General features: G+C 38.5%; 2 protein-coding genes across 11 annotated transcripts in view; both read left to right on the forward strand.

The window, feature by feature from the left end:
• The window catches only part of LOC120414335 (uncharacterized protein CG43867), a 309,678-nt gene that overhangs the window by 231,160 nt on the left and 59,876 nt on the right, over window positions 1-18,642 (forward strand). The window lies entirely within an intron of this gene.
• Window positions 716-1,821, forward strand: LOC120414337 (uncharacterized). The gene is made up of 2 exons (XM_039575488.2): window positions 716-1,316; window positions 1,373-1,821. The coding sequence occupies exon 1, from the start codon at window positions 819-821 to the stop codon at window positions 1,296-1,298; it is 480 nt and encodes a 159-aa protein (XP_039431422.1). The 5' UTR covers window positions 716-818; the 3' UTR covers window positions 1,299-1,316; window positions 1,373-1,821.

Raw genomic sequence — 18,642 nt, forward strand, 5'->3', positions numbered from 1 at the left:
TAGTCGATTGGTACCACCGCCGGTACCTACACGCGAACCACAGGACAGTTCACAACGAAGTTCGCCAAAGATACCATATATCAAACCTCTACACAGTCGTCCACCAAGTCGCGAAGAACTGCCAGGCCTGCAAGATCAACAAAGCGACACCAACGACCCCCCGAATGGCACCCCTACCAGATTCACGACTAGCGGCTGGGGCTCGACCGTTTTCCTTCGTCGGACTCGACTATTTCGGCCCTATCTCGGTCCGAGTCGGCAGAAGCTGCGTTAAACGATGGGTTGCACTCTTTACCTGCCTAACGGTGAGGGCAGTCCATCTGGAAGTAGTACACTCTCTATCTACAGAGTCGTGTAAGATGGCGGAGCGGCGATTTGTGTCACGGCGAGGTTCTCCGGTTGAAATACACTCGGACAACGGAACCAATTTTCAAGGAGCAAGCCGGGAGTTGAAGGAGGAAATCACAACGATCGAGCAAGGACTAGCAGAGACATTCACCAGTTCGAACACCAAATGGATTTTTATTCCACCATCAGCTCCACATTTTGGAGGCTCGTGGGAACGACTCGTGAGGTCGGTTAAAGTGGCCCTTCGCTCTCTTTGCAGCGACCGTAATCCAGACGATGAAACACTACTAACCGTTTTAGCAGAAGCCGAATCCATTGTGAATTCTAGACCACTAACGGCCGTTCCACTCGAAGACGAAAGCCAAGAAGCCTTAACTCCAAATCATTTTTTACTACTCAGCTCAAGTGGGGTTGTAGAACCCCCTAGAACGCTGTTGGAGCCTTCGAAGGTAACCCGCACGAACTGGAACATGGCCAGGCAATTAGTCGACCAATTTTGGCGTCGCTGGATCAACGAATACCTTCCCACAATCGCCAAAAGGACAAAAAGGCACAGCGAGGCAGAGAACATCCAGGTTGACGACTTGGTGCTTATAGTTAATGAAGGCCAAAGAAACGGATGGACAAGAGGACGAGTCTTGACGGTGATCCCTGGACGAGACGGCCGAATTCGCCAAGCAGCGATCCAAACATCAGCCGGAATTCTACGTCGACCAGTATCCAAACTGGCAGTGCTGCAGGTACAACGCGTGAGTAACGCCGAGCCGGAACCGGAAAGGCGTTACGGGTCGGGGGATGTAAACGGCATGGGCAGCACTGACGATAAAACGCAGAACGGTAGCCCCTCGTCAAAAGGCAGCTACATCTTCAGCCCTGGAGCTGACAAGCCGAGCCATCGACGATCGAATCGGCTCGCGAACGTCAACAAGAAGCAAGACCACTTAAAGTAGAACACGAAGCGACACCTGGTACATGTGGTTAATCTTTTGGGGATGTTTTTTGTCTAATTTAGTTACTTTTGCAGCAATTAGAAACCACCCAGACCAGCATAGCTGATAGCTTAGGCCTGCTTGATTATCGAGCTTATCGAGAACGCGGAAAGAAGAACCGCACACACGATAGGGTAAACTATTATTTTTTCAAGTACTCGTTGAGGTTATGCCTAGTATTCTTACATACTAAATTTGAATTTACTAGTATAGATTTCCACACATTTGCTCCCGACCGGTCCGCCCAAGCACCGTTAGACTGGGACCGTTGAATCAACGCCAGGTAATCTAGCGCTTAGTTGATTCCAAAAATATGTTGAATTTTTACACTTTGTTTTCATGATCGCGGACAGGGCACATCTCGGCTCATGCCATCGACCTGCACGAATATAGACAAAGGGTACGAGGAAAAACTAGATGTGAGTGACTAACTAAAGCTATACTAAAATGGATCTAATAAATATGAATTTTCCAGCTTTGAGCTGCGCCAGATCAACCGCTGCTTCAAGGAGTTTGTACTCCACCCAACAATACTAAAATACTAAAATACTAAAATACTAAAATACTAAAATACTAAAATACTAAAATACTAAAATACTAAAATACTAAAATACTAAAATACTAAAATACTAAAATACTAAAATACTAAAATACTAAAATACTAAAATATCCTAAATTCTAAAATACTAAAATACTAAAATACTTAAATACTAAAATATCCTAAATTCTAAAATACTAAAATACTAAAATACTAAAATACTAAAATACTAAAATACTAAAATACTAAAATACTAAAATACTAAAATACTAAAATACTAAAATACTAAAATACTAAAATACTAAAATACTAAAATACTAAAATACTAAAATACTAAAATACTAAAATACTAAAATACTAAAATACTAAAATACTAAAATACTAAAATACTAAAATACTAAAATACTAAAATACTAAAATACTAAAATACTAAAATACTAAAATACTAAAATACTAAAATACTAAAATACTAAAATACTAAAATACTAAAATACTAAAATACTAAATTACTAAAATACTAAAATACTAAAATACTAAAATACTAAAATACTAAAACACTAAAATACTAAAATACTAAAATACTTAAATACTTAAATACTAAAATACTAAAATACTAAAATACTAAAACACAAAAAAATATATCTGAATCCCGATCAAAAAATAAGAAATCTCACCAGCTTGTTTGGAATAGCAATTTCGATAAGACTGCTTCCCGTGTAGTCAAACTACACTTTCTGCATCTGACACAACCCCCAAACATCGATAGCCCTTACACAAAGAGATGAAGAATCTCTTCCCCTAACAATAGTGCGTAAATCGTCCATTTCCAAAAAAAAATGTGCAAAAGACAGGCGGAAAACTCTCGACCCTCCTCCGTGTCCTGCCCAACGGCTCACTTTCCCCCTCTTGAGGCTTGTTGAATGGCCAGCAAACGTGGTCCAACGACGATAAATTCATGATTTTTTGATTGTGCACTAAATGCTTTAGAACCTCGTAAAATCCGGCTGAGGTTTTTTCCTGAGGGGGGAGTCGTCCTGGCAGGTGAGTGCGGAACTGCGGCGTTCTGGACGGTTATTTTCGGGGGGAACTCGACATCAAATCCAGATCCGGGCGATTTTCCGTTCCGAGCGCGTGTGTGTTCTTTATGGTTCATTATTGGCAGAGTTATTTCTCGCCGTGCACTTGGAGAGGCACCTCTTTATGTGTGGATTTTTGGCAATTACGTCAAACGTGTTCTCTCAGTGTCTCGACGATCCCGGTAACGGTAAAGAGTTATTGCCCCAAATTGCCGCTTTTCTGAGTAGTCAAGCGGCTGGCGCGTGGAAAACGACGACCCAGACTCCAAAAGCTGCGGGAGCTGCTGCTGCTGCTGCTACGTGTTCAACAAGAGATTGACGTGTAATTCAGTGTAATGGCACATGCAGGCAGGCAAGCAACCACTCATTTCGAGGTTAGAATTTGGAGTTGGATAGAGCTTTGATGTGAAGCTGAAAGTGCTTAGAATGGCGGGAGTAATTATTTTTTGAATGCTCGTTAATTTCGAAATGTTGTGCCTTGCGCGAGAAAATGGCACATCGTATAACAGTGTGGTTGAGTTTATTTGGTTGTGCGGTTTCGGGCTTTGTTCGCTTTTAATGAGGACAAATTTTGGAGGTCGTAACTTCCAATTAGGAACGAATTACGAATATCGCAGCGTAGCGTTCCTAAAGTCTGTCATTGTCATTGTGGCGCGTCCATAATCACAAATATTACAAACTAAATCTCATCAAAAGAAAACGTGCATGAAAAGCAGCCAAGCAAAGTTCGTTATTTCCTCTGGCAATTTTCATAGTTCCTGTTAATTTTTCCGAGTCAGGAAAAACCGTCCAGTTTCTCACACAAACACACGACATGCAGCCACAGTTAGTGCTGCCAGGCAGCAAACCCAGCTCGCTTCCGCATACACTGCAAAAGCCAGTAAAGTAGCAAATTTATTTGCCGAGATTAAAAATGATTTTAGCATTTATTCCGGCTTTATCATTAACTTTTTCCCTCTGGTCCCTGGATTGTGAGTGTGTCTGAATAGGGGAAAAGTGCCAGTTTTGGTTAGTTCTTTCCAAAAGCATTCCAAGCGTCAAAAAGTTGAACTCTCTCCCCTACAAAAAAAAACATTCGTTGGGAGCCCAGATTTTCCATAAATATGTTGCGTTGGCAGAGGTCAAGAGCTTTTGCCTTGGCGACGACCCCAACATTCCAACCTTCGTCGGCACGTCCCTAATTGATTACACACAACCCCCGACTCGGACTAGAAATAGCGAATGCTAATTAGCTCGCTTGCTGCACAAAGCAGAAGTTATGAAAGGATTATGAAAATAAACATTTTATCAACAGCGAGGGACGGCTTTCCCTTATTTTCCCAACCCCCACCACGAAAAGCTCAAAAAACCTCGCGCAACTTTTTGACATATGCTGGGGGATTTCATTTCAAAGCTTTCCTCCCTTTTTTCGGGCCAGGATCATTTTTCCTTTTTCCGACCAACAAGCAAAAAAAACCCTCCCCAAATTGAATTTTCAAGAACGCCAAACATTTCGTCCCTGGAGGTGGTCCTGCCCGAGTGACGACACTCTGCCACTGGCCAGCAGCTCCGTTTGAGGCCGGAAAAGCAAACACAGTTTCCCCTTTGTTTGTTTTGTCGAATGTGTTGTCGAGTGCTCCCTGCTGGAAGTCGCGTCCCAGGTTTCGGACAAATGATGCCCACTTCCGGACACTGGACCGCGCTGTGGGGGCCGGTGATGGGATTTTCGGGGTTTGAAAAATCGAACCACTTTTGGCCGGCAAGCACCGGGAATCCATCAAACGGCCAGGGTTCATCATTTGCGTCCGTTATGGGCTCCAATTAATCTGGTGGGGAGTGTGGGTTCTTGAAAATGGCGAAAAAAAAAGAATTTCCTGACTGATCCTGTGAAATCGAATTACAAAGTTGTTTGAAGAGCCATCGATGTCTGTCTGCAAAGTTCAGTTAGTGGTCTGAGAATGTTTTGGTTTCCAAATTTTAAAGCATTAAATTTTTATTTGATTATTTGATTTGAAATTTAGTTCTCACAGTACTTCTTGAAAGTTCAGTTTAAAAAATTATTTTACAAAATAATTTAAGGAAAATTCTATCATAACTATCCTATTTAACCTATCCCAATTGGAATTCAAAAAATCTTGATTTTTTTATTCAGAGCATCGATTCTGTTTCAAGTGATACATTTTTTTTTGCAGTACAGTACACAGTGCACGATACAAATTATCATCTCTTGCCGAATATTCGTTTTTTTTTCAATGAGGTGAAATGCAATATTGACTCTTTTCATTCAGTTGAACTTTATTAGAAATTTGAAGTGTACCTCTTGTGCAGCTATATATGAGCAATTCTCTACCAAAACCGGAAATGGATTTTATTTGTATTTTTTGATTTGGCTCAAACTTTGTGGGGGCCTTCCCTATGACCAAATAAGCTATTTTGTGTCATTGGTTCACCCATACAAGTCACCATACAATTTTGGCTGCTGTCCATACAAAAATGGTATGTAAATATTCAAACAGCTGTAACTTTTGAGTGAATTTTCTGATCAATTTGGTGTCTTTGGCAAAGTTGTAGGTATTGTTGAGGACTATTGAGAAAAAGATAGGTACACGGAAAAGAAAATTTGCAGATTTTTTTATCAACTTTTTTTTCACTAAAACTCAATTTCCCAAAATACGTATTTTTTGATTTTCGAGATTTTTTGATATGTTTTAGGGGACTAAAATCCGCAACTTTTGAGCTATAGAGAAACATGGTCAATAATCTGCCGCCAAGTTATGAATTAAAAAATAGTGATTTTTGGAAAAAATCTAAATTTCATGCAAAAACAAATTTGAAGTTATTTTTTAATTACATTTTTTTTTTTTTGATAAAGGGCTTCGTTTTCAAGATAAAGCCACCGAAAGTTTGATTTTAGCAAAATATTTGCAGTTTTTCGATTTTCAAAAATAGTGACCATGAGCGACCATTTCTAAAATTTTTTTTTTTTTGCCGAAGACGCCAAATTGATTAGAAAATTCACTCAAAAGTTACAGCTGTTTGAATATTTACATACCAAAATTGTATGGAGACTTGTATGGGTGAACCAATGACACAAAATAGCTTATTTGGTCATAGGGAAGGCCCCCACAAAGTTTGAGTCAAATCAAAAAATACAAAAAATAAAAATGGTCGAAATCGGCCGATTTCGTAGAGAGTTGCTCATATGCCATAAATTTTTCGATTGGAATGAAATTGAAATTGAATGCAGGAAAATAAGCCTTACTGATTTGCTTACTAAAGTTTTAGGTTGATACATTTCATTTCTTGCATGAGTTCAAAATTTACTATAATTCGATCTGGTTTCAACTTGTTTTGGAAATGAAAAAATCCTTTGTAAAAAATTTATTAAACATTTAATTAAAAAAAATGATCTGGCCTCCGACTTTACCCAATCAGCCCTTATTTTTTAATCAACGAGCTTAGAAACTGTTGATCCGATGTCAAAATATGAAACTCTTGTGAAATTTTTTAAACATTTTTTTAAATTTGTTATAATTGTTTTAATTAGAAAATGGATGAAGTTATTAAAATTCAACAAAAGCACTTTTCAATTCGAATTTAATTAAATTTCCATAAATGTGTTCTAAAATTTTATTCGTGACTGTTTTTCGAAATCATCCAAATCAAATAATAATCAATAAAAACATCCGTCATGCATTTCAGGCATCTTTGCTTTACTAATAAAGCATGTGAAAAATATTGAAAAAAAACCAAATGGGATAAACTTTGTTTAAATTATTTTATTGTGATAAAAAGTAAAAATAAATACGATTTCTTTCTGTAGACATATTTTGGTTTGAGAAGACTTTAAACACCAAATCGATCAGAAAGTTTATTCTCATGGTATTGATTTTCATATATTTTCAAAGAACTTTTGTGGACATTTCCCAAATGTGCATCGAGGAACTAATTATACAAAATAGCTTTTTGGACATAACATAATTCGATTGGGAAGTAGATTCTAAATAAGAAAATACAAAATAAAATAAAAAACAAAAAAGTGTGCAGGGAGTTTGGGGTAAGTTTGGACAGCCCTTTAAAAATCATCTTATAAAGGATATAAAGTGAAAACGGTCATTTAAGTGATGAGGCTAGTAAATCACCAGTATCTTCATTCAAGATCGGGAGTTATAATTTTCTTTGAAAATGCATGGTGAATGTTTTGGGAATTTTTTGTATCTTGTTGAATACTGAATATAAAATGATAAATCAAAACATTCTGGTTCTTTAAACTTTAACATTTTATCTTTATTTTAGAAAAAGAGAAAGAGATTGAAATTTGAACAATAATTATAAAATTATAATAGTAAGCCCTAACATATTTGCCCAATAACTGCAAAACAAATGAACTGCCTTAACATTTTTGAAAAGTTATCAAAAATGATCTCAAGATTGAACTCTCTGATATCACTGTAAGAATTTTAAAATTAAGGGATTACATACATGTAAATCGGCAAAAATGTTACAGGTTGGTTTAAAGACATTTGGTTGTATCATTGCCGAGATATAGCTTTTTGAAGTTAGCAGTTTCAAAAAACGGGTGCCACGATATCTCAACATTGCTTCGATCAAATCGGCTCAAAATGTTGGTGAAGACTCGTTAAACCAGTCTCGTGTGCATGACGAAGGCCGATATTCAAAAAGTTAATTTAAAAAAAGAAAGATAAAAATATTTTTCTGTTTTTCATATAAAAAATCGCCAGTTTTTGATTTATGTATTTTTTTTTAAATTCAAAATTTCTAAATCAGGCTTCGTCATGCACACGGGATAAGTCTTGGGAGTCTTCACCCAAAATTTCAGCCAATTTGGTTCGTCCCATCTCGAGATATTTGGCACCCGAAAATCAACTCGGTGTTTAGAGAAAATCGCTCAGAAAGTTAGACAGTTTGCTTTGTGCATTGCAAAATTCTGAGCTTAAATCGTCTCTAACTCAGTTAAACCATGAAATATCTTCATGAAACTTTAAGGAGCGATTGAAATTCATCTTTTAAAAGGATTTAATAAATTTTCTGTAATATGAAATTTTGTGATTTTCTACATGTATGTAACCCCATAAAGAGTATGCTCTCGAAATAACTACAAAAAGAGAAAAAGAAAACAGTGACGAAGGCAAAACCTCTGACATAGGCTCCACAATCAATAACTGTCTATTTATAGTCAAACAAAAGTATAAATTTCATAATACTTTTGAGCTGTCATACACCGCAAAAGTTTTCCTCGTTGTCATTCAGTTTATGCAAAAGTGCGAGTTTCCACCTTTCGCCGTTACAATTTCCAACACGGAGGAGGCCTCAACTTGTCGGGCCATGTCGGGGGGTTTTCCCAAAGGTGAAAACCGCCTCCCCCAAAAACAGTCAGCGCGTCGGGGAGAAAGTTGCCCAAATTTGCAAACGACCGTCAATGGCGAGATAAAACTCCTCGAGCCTGCCTTCGACGAGGCAGGCCATGGACGACATCTTCCCGACCCCAGGAGCAGCAAAACACATCGTTTACCAATTCACCGGCGCGAGAGAGGTGTTGTCGTCGCGATGGAAACGTACGTGCGCCACGTGGCTCCATGTGGTACGTGTGGTGGCGCGTCGTCGTCGCCTGCTTGGTCGTATTGATTCTGGCAAGGCATTTCAACGTTCGCAACTTTGCCCCGATGGGAGTTTGAATGATGTTTGGTTGTTTGATTACTGTTTGGTTCGGAGGGCAAAATGGTTGGTTTGCGTCTCTCGAGTGGGGAAACACGTGAGGTACACGCACACAACACACGTGGGCGCGGAATTGAATTTGAACTGAATCGTTACAATTTCGGTTCAATGGCTGTGGCGCCACCAAAAGTTTGAGGTTCCATCGGGTGGGTGTAGGGAAGAGAAGATTGAGTTTTTCATGTAATTGCGTTCAATTTAAGGTGTGGTTCTCGGGCCGCGGTTACCTTTAAAGTTGCGAAAGTTGTAGGGATGGAAATTTTGGTGGAATACCGTCAATTCGCCCTATGATTCCTACCGCAATTTGCGCATTTTACGCGCAGCTTACGCGACTTGACGTTTTCCTACCAGCACATCGACAACAAACTGACGTTGTTTATCAAGTGAAATTAAACCGAGCATCTAATTCTCTACAAATTGCTACCCTTCCCTGTGCTATCATCAATTCCCAGTGCCCTCCAAGCAGCGGCAGCGAATAACAAATGTTTGTTTTTATCGAATTTAGCACCTCATATCGACGCAATTCATACATCGATTCCCGTGCACGTGCATATCGTATCGCATTTTGCTACTACTTCAGAGAGCAAAGGATATCAGTATAGTTTTCCACCCCACTACCAACAAAAAAACAGACGAAACTTTTCCTCTCTCCACCACTCCGTGATGCTGCAAACGTTACAAATTGTTTGTGAACGTTTATTTCCCCACCCACTTGGTTTGCTGACTTTCAGTTTCGCCAGCTTTTTTTTTTGCTTCTGATACTGCTGTTGTTTCTTCGAGATCGACAAACCGATTCCGCACAGCTGTTTCCTCCTCTTGCTTGAATGCGGCGGAGGAGGGTGAATCCCGTTCAGAAATAATAAATGAATTACCATTTCGTGATTGTTGCTCAGCTTCCGGAAAACACTGAGACTTTGTTGGAAGAGGAGTGATGTTAGGATAAGGCGAAAAAGTGCAACTGCAGCACGTGATCCTTTTTGGCACGCGCTCCCGGTCCCTCGCGTGTTCAAGGAATGCTTGCTGTAAAGATGTACCGTTGCATGGGATGACTCTGACTCACTTCATTAATGTATATTAGAAAAGCAAAAAATCCGGTAGATGTTCAAAGTAACCCCACTGCACGGTACCCGGAGGAAAGTGAATGATGCAGGATAATATTTCTTCCTGTGTGCTCTTGACTAGCTAGCTTGACTGCTACAACTGGTAACTCTTCCCTCCTTGCCGAAAAAAGGCATCACCATCAGCAGCAGAGGTCGGAACAGACGTCGGTCCTCCGGTCCCGTGGGGCCAAGTCTCGTGGAAGAGAGCATGTGTTTCCTGGCATCCACCGCCGAGTAGCGCCGCTCTGGGGATAATGAATTACTTGCCCTGGCTGGCTCCCGTTGCATATTGCTGCAAGGATTTGCACTTTTTTTTTTCGTGTGCGGTTATAATTGCCCTCAGTCACGGGGACCTTCGAGACTTGCTGCTGTGGGATGTTCTGGCCGTGTGTTGAAGCTGTGCGTGACTTCTTTCTTCGCTCGGAGGTCCGTGCCAGCTTCCGGTCATCAATTTTCGTTGAGTGGTAATTTTTCATATCCCCTTTCGGTTGCTGACGGTGCAGGAGTTGCTGCTGCTGCTTGCTGAGCGGAAGCTGGGACTCTTTAATCTTCGTCAGCAGCTCGTCGTTCGACGGGTAAATAATCTTTGCACGATAATAGAAAATCTTCAACGGTGTAGAGCAGTTTCGATTTCAATGAAACTTTGTAGACATGTTATCCTAGGCCTATATAAGCCATTTTTGTGTATATGGAGCCAATAGTACTCGAAAATAACATTTGAGGAGGGCGTAAGGTATTTAAATATTTTTGTATTTTGTAATTTAAAAATTACTGTATCTCGAAGCCGTTGCGTCGTATCAAAAAGTGGTCAAAGACAAACTTGTAGGAAATTGGACGGGCTTTCTGAAAAAATACACTGAAACAAAAATACACGCCACATCTATGAGATTTTTTGGTTTTTAAGTCTAAAACTTAAATTTAAAGGTGATGTCACGATTTTTTTTCGCTAAAATTTTTTGAGGAAATAGCCTAAAATGTTACCAAAAGACTGACGAAAAATGCAGGATTGTATGTCTCTCCTAAAAAAGTACAAAAATTATTTACTAAAACTGTTTTTTTGAAAAGTGGTCTAAACGTCAAAATTTTTGAAAACCGGTAGTGGGAATCGATTCTCCAGACAATTTTACATAAAAGTCTGCATATTGACCATTGTCCTATGTCCAATCCTTGGGAAGATACAGCGGTTTTAAAAATAAAAATGTTGAAAAAACGGGTTTTTTTGGGGTTTTTGGCAATTTCTATATGACAAACTTGGTTTTTCAGTCTCGTAAATATTTTTACCGGAAAGCTCGTCCAATTTCCCATAAGTTTGTCTTTGTCTTTGTCGATTCCCACTACTGGTTTTTAAAAATTTGGACGTTTAGACCACTTTTCAAAAAAACAGTTTTAGTAAATAATTTTTGTATTTTTTTAGGAGAGACATACCATCCTGCATTTTTCGTCAGTCTTTTGGTAACATTTTAGGCTATTTCCTCAAAAATTTTGAACGGAAAAAAATCGTCGACCTTTAAATTTATGTTTTAGACTTAAAAACCAAAAAATCTCATAGATGTGGCGTGTATTTATGTTTCAGTGTATTTTTTTCAGAAAGCCCGTCCAATTTCCTACAAGTTTGTCTTTGACCACTTTTTGATACGATGCCACGGCTTCGAGATACACAAATTTTTAAATTACAAAATACAAAAATATTAAATACCTTACGCCCTCCTCAAATGTTATTTTCGAGTACTATTGGCTCCATATACACAAAAATGGCTTATATAGGCCTAGGATAACATGTCTACAAAGTTTTATTGAAATCGGAGAGGGTCGGGTACAAAAGTACCAGAAAAATTCCTGATTTGAGCTGGAATTGCTTTGTAGTTGATTCAAGAAAGATTCGAACAAAACAGTGTATTATAAAATTATAGAAGAAACCTTTATTTGTGATGTAACTGCAACTGAATATGATTCTCAGCTTTACATAAATTAATTCCCATTTCTGTCAAGGAACTCTCAAAACAAATTTTTGAGCACTTTTGATAAAGGATCCTGGTGTTTTGACGTGGCCAAGCCATTTCGTGTAAATTTATAACATTTGTCTAAAAAAAGAAATCTATTTTACACTATGCAACGAGTAACCAAAATGTCCTTAAATGTTCTCCAAAAGGGCAACTACACGAATGCACCCCCTTTTCCCCCCATATAATTCATGTGTAAAGTGACACGCTCAAGTGCATCCTGAGATGGCTGGAAAAATGGGAAAAACAATCCAACTCTAACAAGACTAACAACTATCCCACCAAAGGAGCGACACAATTTCCACTTTCCACCAGAACACAACACACAAAAGAACAAAACAACAGAACAAGAGTTTAGGTCCCACATAAATCGTGTTTTGGTCGTCGTTTTCCACTCAGTGAACAACAGTGTCTTCTTTACACACCGAGTTGCAGGGCGACTTTTCGTCCTTGGAGTGTTCTGCTGCTCCAGAAGAAAACAAACCATCACGAAAAACAGAAGGGTTCTTCTGCTGATGGCAGGCAACCAGCCAGCTCGAAAGAGAGAGAGTGTGCTTCATCGTTGCCTGTCGATGGATATGAGGTTAGTTATTGCCTGTGAAAGCTTTCCACCCAACTCCCACCTCCCACACACACACTTGCAAGAGCTTTCGTGGATAAAATATGCATGAGCTTCTCATCGTTCCCGGACACACCATCTTCGCTTTGGTTTTTGGTCGAGACTTGTCTGAAGCAGGTCCCTGCTGGCTGTTTCTGTTGTGTTGAGTTGGCAGTAGCAAGTCGTTTTTGAACTGTGGATACAAGTTCGTTTCCGGCCCAGTCTGTTTCAATTTTCGGGGGAACTCTGGGACACCAGGACACGACCCGGAAGTTTGGTGGGTTGTCTACATGGAAAAGTTACACTCCGGGGTTGAACTGCGGACGAGTCCGAAATTATTTTATTGTTTAAACAATAAGAATGCTAATTTTCGTTTATTTTTTTGGTTCTAGGAGAAAGAAGACCATGTGTGTGTTGAAGATCACTGACCGGAAGGAAAACAATTATAATCTTGTTGCTGTGGAGCAGTTCTCCCAGATTTCGGTCATTCAATTTTTTTTTGTAATTTTTAATCCGACTGAAACTTTTTTGGTGCCTTCGGTTTGCCCAAAGAAGCCATTTTGCATCATTGGTTTCCATACTACTTTCCATACAAATTTGGCAGCTATCCGTACAAAAATGATTTGTGAAAATGCAAAAATCTGTATCTTTTGAACGAATTTTTTCATCGATTTGGTGTCTTCGGCAAAGTTGTAGGTATGGGTACGGACTACACTGGAAAAAAAATGATACACGGTAAAAAAAAATTTGGTGATTTTTAATTTAACTTTTTGTCACAAAACTTGATTTGCAAAAAACACTATTTTATTTTTTTTTTTTTTTTTTTTATATGTTTTAGAGGACATCAAATGCCAACTTTTCAGAAATTTCCAGGTTGTGCAAAAAAATCTTTGACCGAGTAATGAAATTTTGAATCAACACTGATTTTTTCAAAAAATCGAAATATTCGTCGCAAAAATTTTTCAACTTCACTTTTCGATGTAAAAACAAATTTGCAATCAAAAAGTACTTTAGTGAAATTTTGATAAAGTGCACCGTTTTCAAGTTAAATCCATTTTCAGGTAACTTTTTTGAAAATAGTCGCAGTTTTTATTTTTTTAAATTAATGAACATGTTTGCCCACTTTAAAAAAAAATATTTTTAAAAAGCTGAGAAAATTCTCTATATTCTGCTTCTTTGAACTTTGTTGATACGACCCTTAGTTGCTGAGATATTGCCATGCAAACGTTCAAAGCCAGGAAAATTGATGTTTTCTAAGTCTCACCCATACAGCCCACCATTTTCTAATGTCGATATCTCAGCAACTAATGGTCCGATTTTCAATGTTAAAATATGAAACATTTGTGAAATTTTCCGATCTTTTCGAAAAAAATATTTTCATAATTTTTAAACCAAGACTAACATTTAAAAATGACGTAATATTGAATGTTTGGCCCTTTTGAAAAGTAAGTCTTGATTTAAACATTTTAAAATATTTTTTTCAAAAAGATCGCAAAATTTCACGAATGTTTCATATTTTAACATTGAAAATCGGACCATTAGTTGCTGAGATATCGACATTAGAAAATGGTGGGTTTTTTGGGTGAGACTTAGAAAACATCAATTTTCCTGTTTTTAAATCTTTGCATGGCAATATCTCAGCAATTAAGGGTGTAATCAACAAAGTTCAAAAAAGCAAAATATAGAGAATTTTCTCAGCTTTTCAAAAAATATTTGTTTCAAAAGTAGGCAAACATGTGCTTTATTTTTTAAAAACGAAAAACGGCAACTATTTTCAAAAAAGTCACCTAAAAATTGCTATAACTTGAAAACGGTGCACTTTATCAAAATTTCACTATAGTACTTTTTGATTGCAAATTTGATTTTACATCGAAAAATGAAGTTGAAAAATTTTTGCGATCAATATTTCGATTTTTTGAAAAAATCAGTATTGATTAAAAAAAATCATAACTCGGTCAAAGATTTTTTGCACAACCTGGAAATTTCTGAAATGTTGGCATTTGATGTCCTTTAAAACATATCAAAAAATGAAAAAAATAAAAATATTTTTTTTTTGCAGAAGTTTTAGTGACAAAAAGTTAAATAAAAAATCACCAAATTTTTTTTACCGTGTAACATTTTTTTCTGTGTAGTCCGTATCCATACCTACAACTTTGCCGAAGACACCAAATCGATCAAAAAATTCCTTCGAAAGATACAGATTTTTGAATTTTCATTCATCATTTTTGTATGGACAGCTGCCAAATTTGTATGGAAAAATATATGGACAAACTAATGATGCAAAATGGCTTCTTTGGGCATACCGAAGCCATCAAAAAAAGTTTCAGCCGGATTAAAAAATACAAAAATTAAAATTGAAGAAAAAAGACCGATTTCGTAGAGAATTGCTCATATAATAAAATGTAAAATTACATCAGATTTTTTTTTGTGTTTCACACTCAAAAAAATGAGTTCGCGTAAACGTGAACAGAGTTCATGCCAACGGGAACCAGGAAGGAAACTGTTCACTTTCATGGTGCAATGCACTATAAAAGTTGAACAGTTTTCTTCCTGGTTCCCGGTGGCATGAACTCTGTTCACGTTTACGCGAACTCATTTTTTTGAGTGCACTTACTTAAACTGAACAGCTTCCAAATTTACTTTTTTGTGTGAAAATCTCACAAAAATATATTTTTATCTTTCATTGGATTGTATTGAAAAATGTTTTCCATAAAAGAAATTTAGTTTTAAAATTTGTAACAGTTTTTAATCGATCAAACAAGTTTGATCAGTGAAATTTTAAACTTTTACCATTTATGTTCTCCCATTCAGAAAAAGGTGAGAAAAAAACATTACGTGCTTTGAGTACGATTTTTTTTTAAATTAAACATCAAACAGTTTAACTTCATTGATTACAAAAAAGTTGTTCTATCCTTTTCCCCCGATACCATTTCGCAGAATAAACCATTTCCCAGAATTTTTTATTGTTGTTGTTTCACTAAAATCAGAGTAATTTTTTACGAAATTATGTAATAAATTGAGATTAACCTTTTTGAAGCTTTGAATATTTGATTTACAAATTTTGAGCATGAGCATGAGCATGAGCATGAGCATGAGAGACCACCCATGGTTGTCCTTCTCCGTTGCTGAACAGGACCGTAATATCCTATCAATACAACCGACCATACGCTTAAACGATCTAATGGTGTTTCCCTTATCAACAGCATGTATGAATGCGCTGAAAAGATAAAACATCAAGATCATTAAAACTAGATCTGGAGCAAATAGGTAACAGTCGTTGGCCACCAACGGCGCCCGCCATGTCAGTTTGTAGATCTCGGGGGATTGGGGCGGGAATGTTAGTTAGCACAGGTTGCTACCAAGGTTGCGACCCAATAATCAATAAATTTTGTTTAATGGTGTGATGTATTATGCATTCTCAAGGCAAACAGTCGGAGGATGCGGATGAGATTATTCCCGGTTATTTGGTGTTGAAATATGACATAAATGATTCAATCTTAGACAGCCGGCTGTGGAAAGATAAAACCAAATAAAATGCGAAAACGCGAAACCGCCCGGACCGAAAAACACACACAATCGAAAACGGCAACGAAAATCCTGCGCAATAACCGCGACGCGCACCGTTCAAATGCTCCAAAGCAACTCAATATTTGATTTACAAATTTTGAATATTTTAAGGTTGAAAGATTAGAGAATTTGTAAATTTTAAGATTTTGAGGTTTGAAGATTTAAACTGCGCAGAGTGTAAATCAATTTAAAAAATTGATTACTTCTCGAGAGCCCACTTTGTTTCACGACAGAGACAAATCAACATCATTCATTTCTGTTTGTTTTCAATTTGCCATCAAGAGTTTGGCAACCCGAGGCTCAACTGTTTGTTATCCTTTTTGGGATTGAGATCCACAACAAACCCCACCTGAAGACGCGCGCTGAAGAAAGCCTTCCGAGTAATGGCTCACCGGAAAATTCATTTTTGATGGGTCACAGCCCCTTTTCATCTCATCATCATCATATCCCGTAATGGGTTACGAACCTACCTGTTTCCTTTTTCGGTTTATTTTTTATTTTTTGCCCCCCGAAAGTGCCCTAAATCTACTTTTTTCCTGTTGTTACTTGCCTTCTGCGATGGATGTTTACCAACCGAAAATTGGATCCTGCACGGGATGGCAAAGGATTTGTTTTCTTTATTGTTACCACCAGTGGCGTTTCGTGAGTGCCTCCCACACGTGTGCATGATGCGAACTTCATCCATCATCGTCAACGCCCTCTGGAAACTGTTTCCGAAAGGCTTCTGCTTGTTATGTCTGATGACGAAGGTTCAGGCGAACCCATCAGGGTAGAGAAGGGGGTGGGAGAATTTTTCGCTTTCTCGGGCGCGCGGGGGTGGTTTTGTGTTTTTCCAATTCCAAACGCCAAAAACATTCATCATAATAGATTTTTGGCGGAATTTTCCGCTGAGGCATTATTTGGGAGGATACTGATTGCACCCGCACGGAAAGGAGATTGAATGTTACATAAAAAATACAACTTATTTGAATTGGTATTTTTTTCCATTTAGCTCCTTTCCGTCTGAAATTGAAGTAAACAATTTGAAGAAAATTTTAACGCTCATATACTGCTAGAAAATATAATTCTCCACGATGCTAAACCAAGTGGAAAATGACCCTTCCAGATCAGCAGCGCCCCTCCCCTCTGCCGTCACTTTGGCCATAAATTGCAGACGATGGCACCCTCTTCTCTTTGCCCACGTGCTCAAGCAAAATTAGGAGCGAAACATTCCTTGCGGTTTTCCGGATCAAGGGGGGGATCCAGAAAGAAATCTTTTTTCTGCCAACTTTTCAGATTCAATTTCCCGTCCGGTCATTCGGTTTTGCCCGGCTGCTCATTAAATTACAGTTTATTGAATTAACCTTTTCTTCTAAAAAGGAGAGGGCTAAATGGAATGTCCAGCAGCTTGAGTCCGTCCCTTCGTCAGAGTATCAAATCCTGTTCCGTTTGAACCAAAATAAGAGCTAACCTAGATTTTCGGTCAGAACAAACCGCCTACAGGAATTTGGCGCGATTACCGAGGGGCACTCCAAATCCTGGAAGGGAGGGAAAATCTAAAATTCAAATTCCAAAAACCTCAGCGAATTGTTGCTGTTGCTGTTGTGGCCAGAAGTGACGACAAGTGACCGACCGTCCGGGCCTGCCCCGGGGTGTGTATGTGGCCTAGATACTCGGTCTCGGAGTTTGGCCGGAAACGTGCTCCTGAATTCCCAATGACCTGCACACAATGAGGTGCTGCTGCTAGTGGTGAGTGGCGTACCTCACCTGGGCTGACACGTTTTTGTCCGGACGGATTGACGGACGGTACGGTCACTCGCAGTAAATAAGTTGAACTGGTTTGAAAATTTGATGCGGACAAGGGAAATAATGGTGCAAAGTGGTTGGTCGTGTTGATTTTTAGAGTGGAAAGGTTTATGCTTTTTTTGGGGAGCATTTGTTAATAAGTGGAATTTTTCGATTCAAAATAGGTTCTTATTTTTTAATGTAAAACAACAAAATCGGCCTACTAAGAAACGAAAACGTTTAGAATTTATGTGCAAATCATTCAAAATGTAGCTAATTTTGTTTATCCTGATTAAGAAGAAAATTAAAAAGGAGGGGTTACAAAATGGATTAGTAAAAACTTTAAAATATTTGCTCAAGCTTGTGAAAGCACTTCCAATCGGATTTTCCCCACAACTTCATCGATAATTTCTCAAACGCGAACGGTTCTACCCACTCCACCAGGTAATCCAATTCATTAAACGAAATCTGCTCTTCATTTCCGCTCCTTATTGTCACATTACATCATTACCTGGTTTCATTCCGGAGGAGAGGAGGGGAAGGTGTTGTCGATGACAACATTACCTCTCCAGGACCAGCTCATCTCATTTCCGTCCCATGTCCGGAGAGAAACGATCCTATAATGGTCCCGGCCCGTTGCGCCATTATGTGGTGCGAGGATGCGACCCAGATATCAACCCTCTGCCAAGAATCGGCCAGGCTTCAGAGACACAGCGAGAGAGAGAGACGGTGCCGGACGGACGCCCCCGGGCAATGTTTATCTTTTGTCATCTCGGCAGAGGAACTGAAGCGGCAAAGATGTCTATTTGCATTTCGACGTCGTCATCGTCGTCGTCGTCCTTCAACTTTGTCTTGTGTATTTCAATAAAGCGAGCTTTTCACTCTGTTTGGGGAAGCCCGGTGAAGTTTTGGAGCATTTCACTATAGCTGGTTCCTTAAATTCGGAAAAT

The sequence above is a fragment of the Culex pipiens genome, chromosome 3 (genome assembly GCF_016801865.2).
Source record: "Culex pipiens pallens isolate TS chromosome 3, TS_CPP_V2, whole genome shotgun sequence".
Lineage (NCBI taxonomy): Eukaryota > Metazoa > Arthropoda > Insecta > Diptera > Culicidae > Culex > Culex pipiens.

What these genes read in the sequence shown, in the direction of transcription:
- LOC120414337 (XM_039575488.2), top strand. Translation starts at nt 819, where the DNA reads ATGGCCAGGCAATTAGTCGACCAATTTTGGCGTCGCTGGATCAACGAA.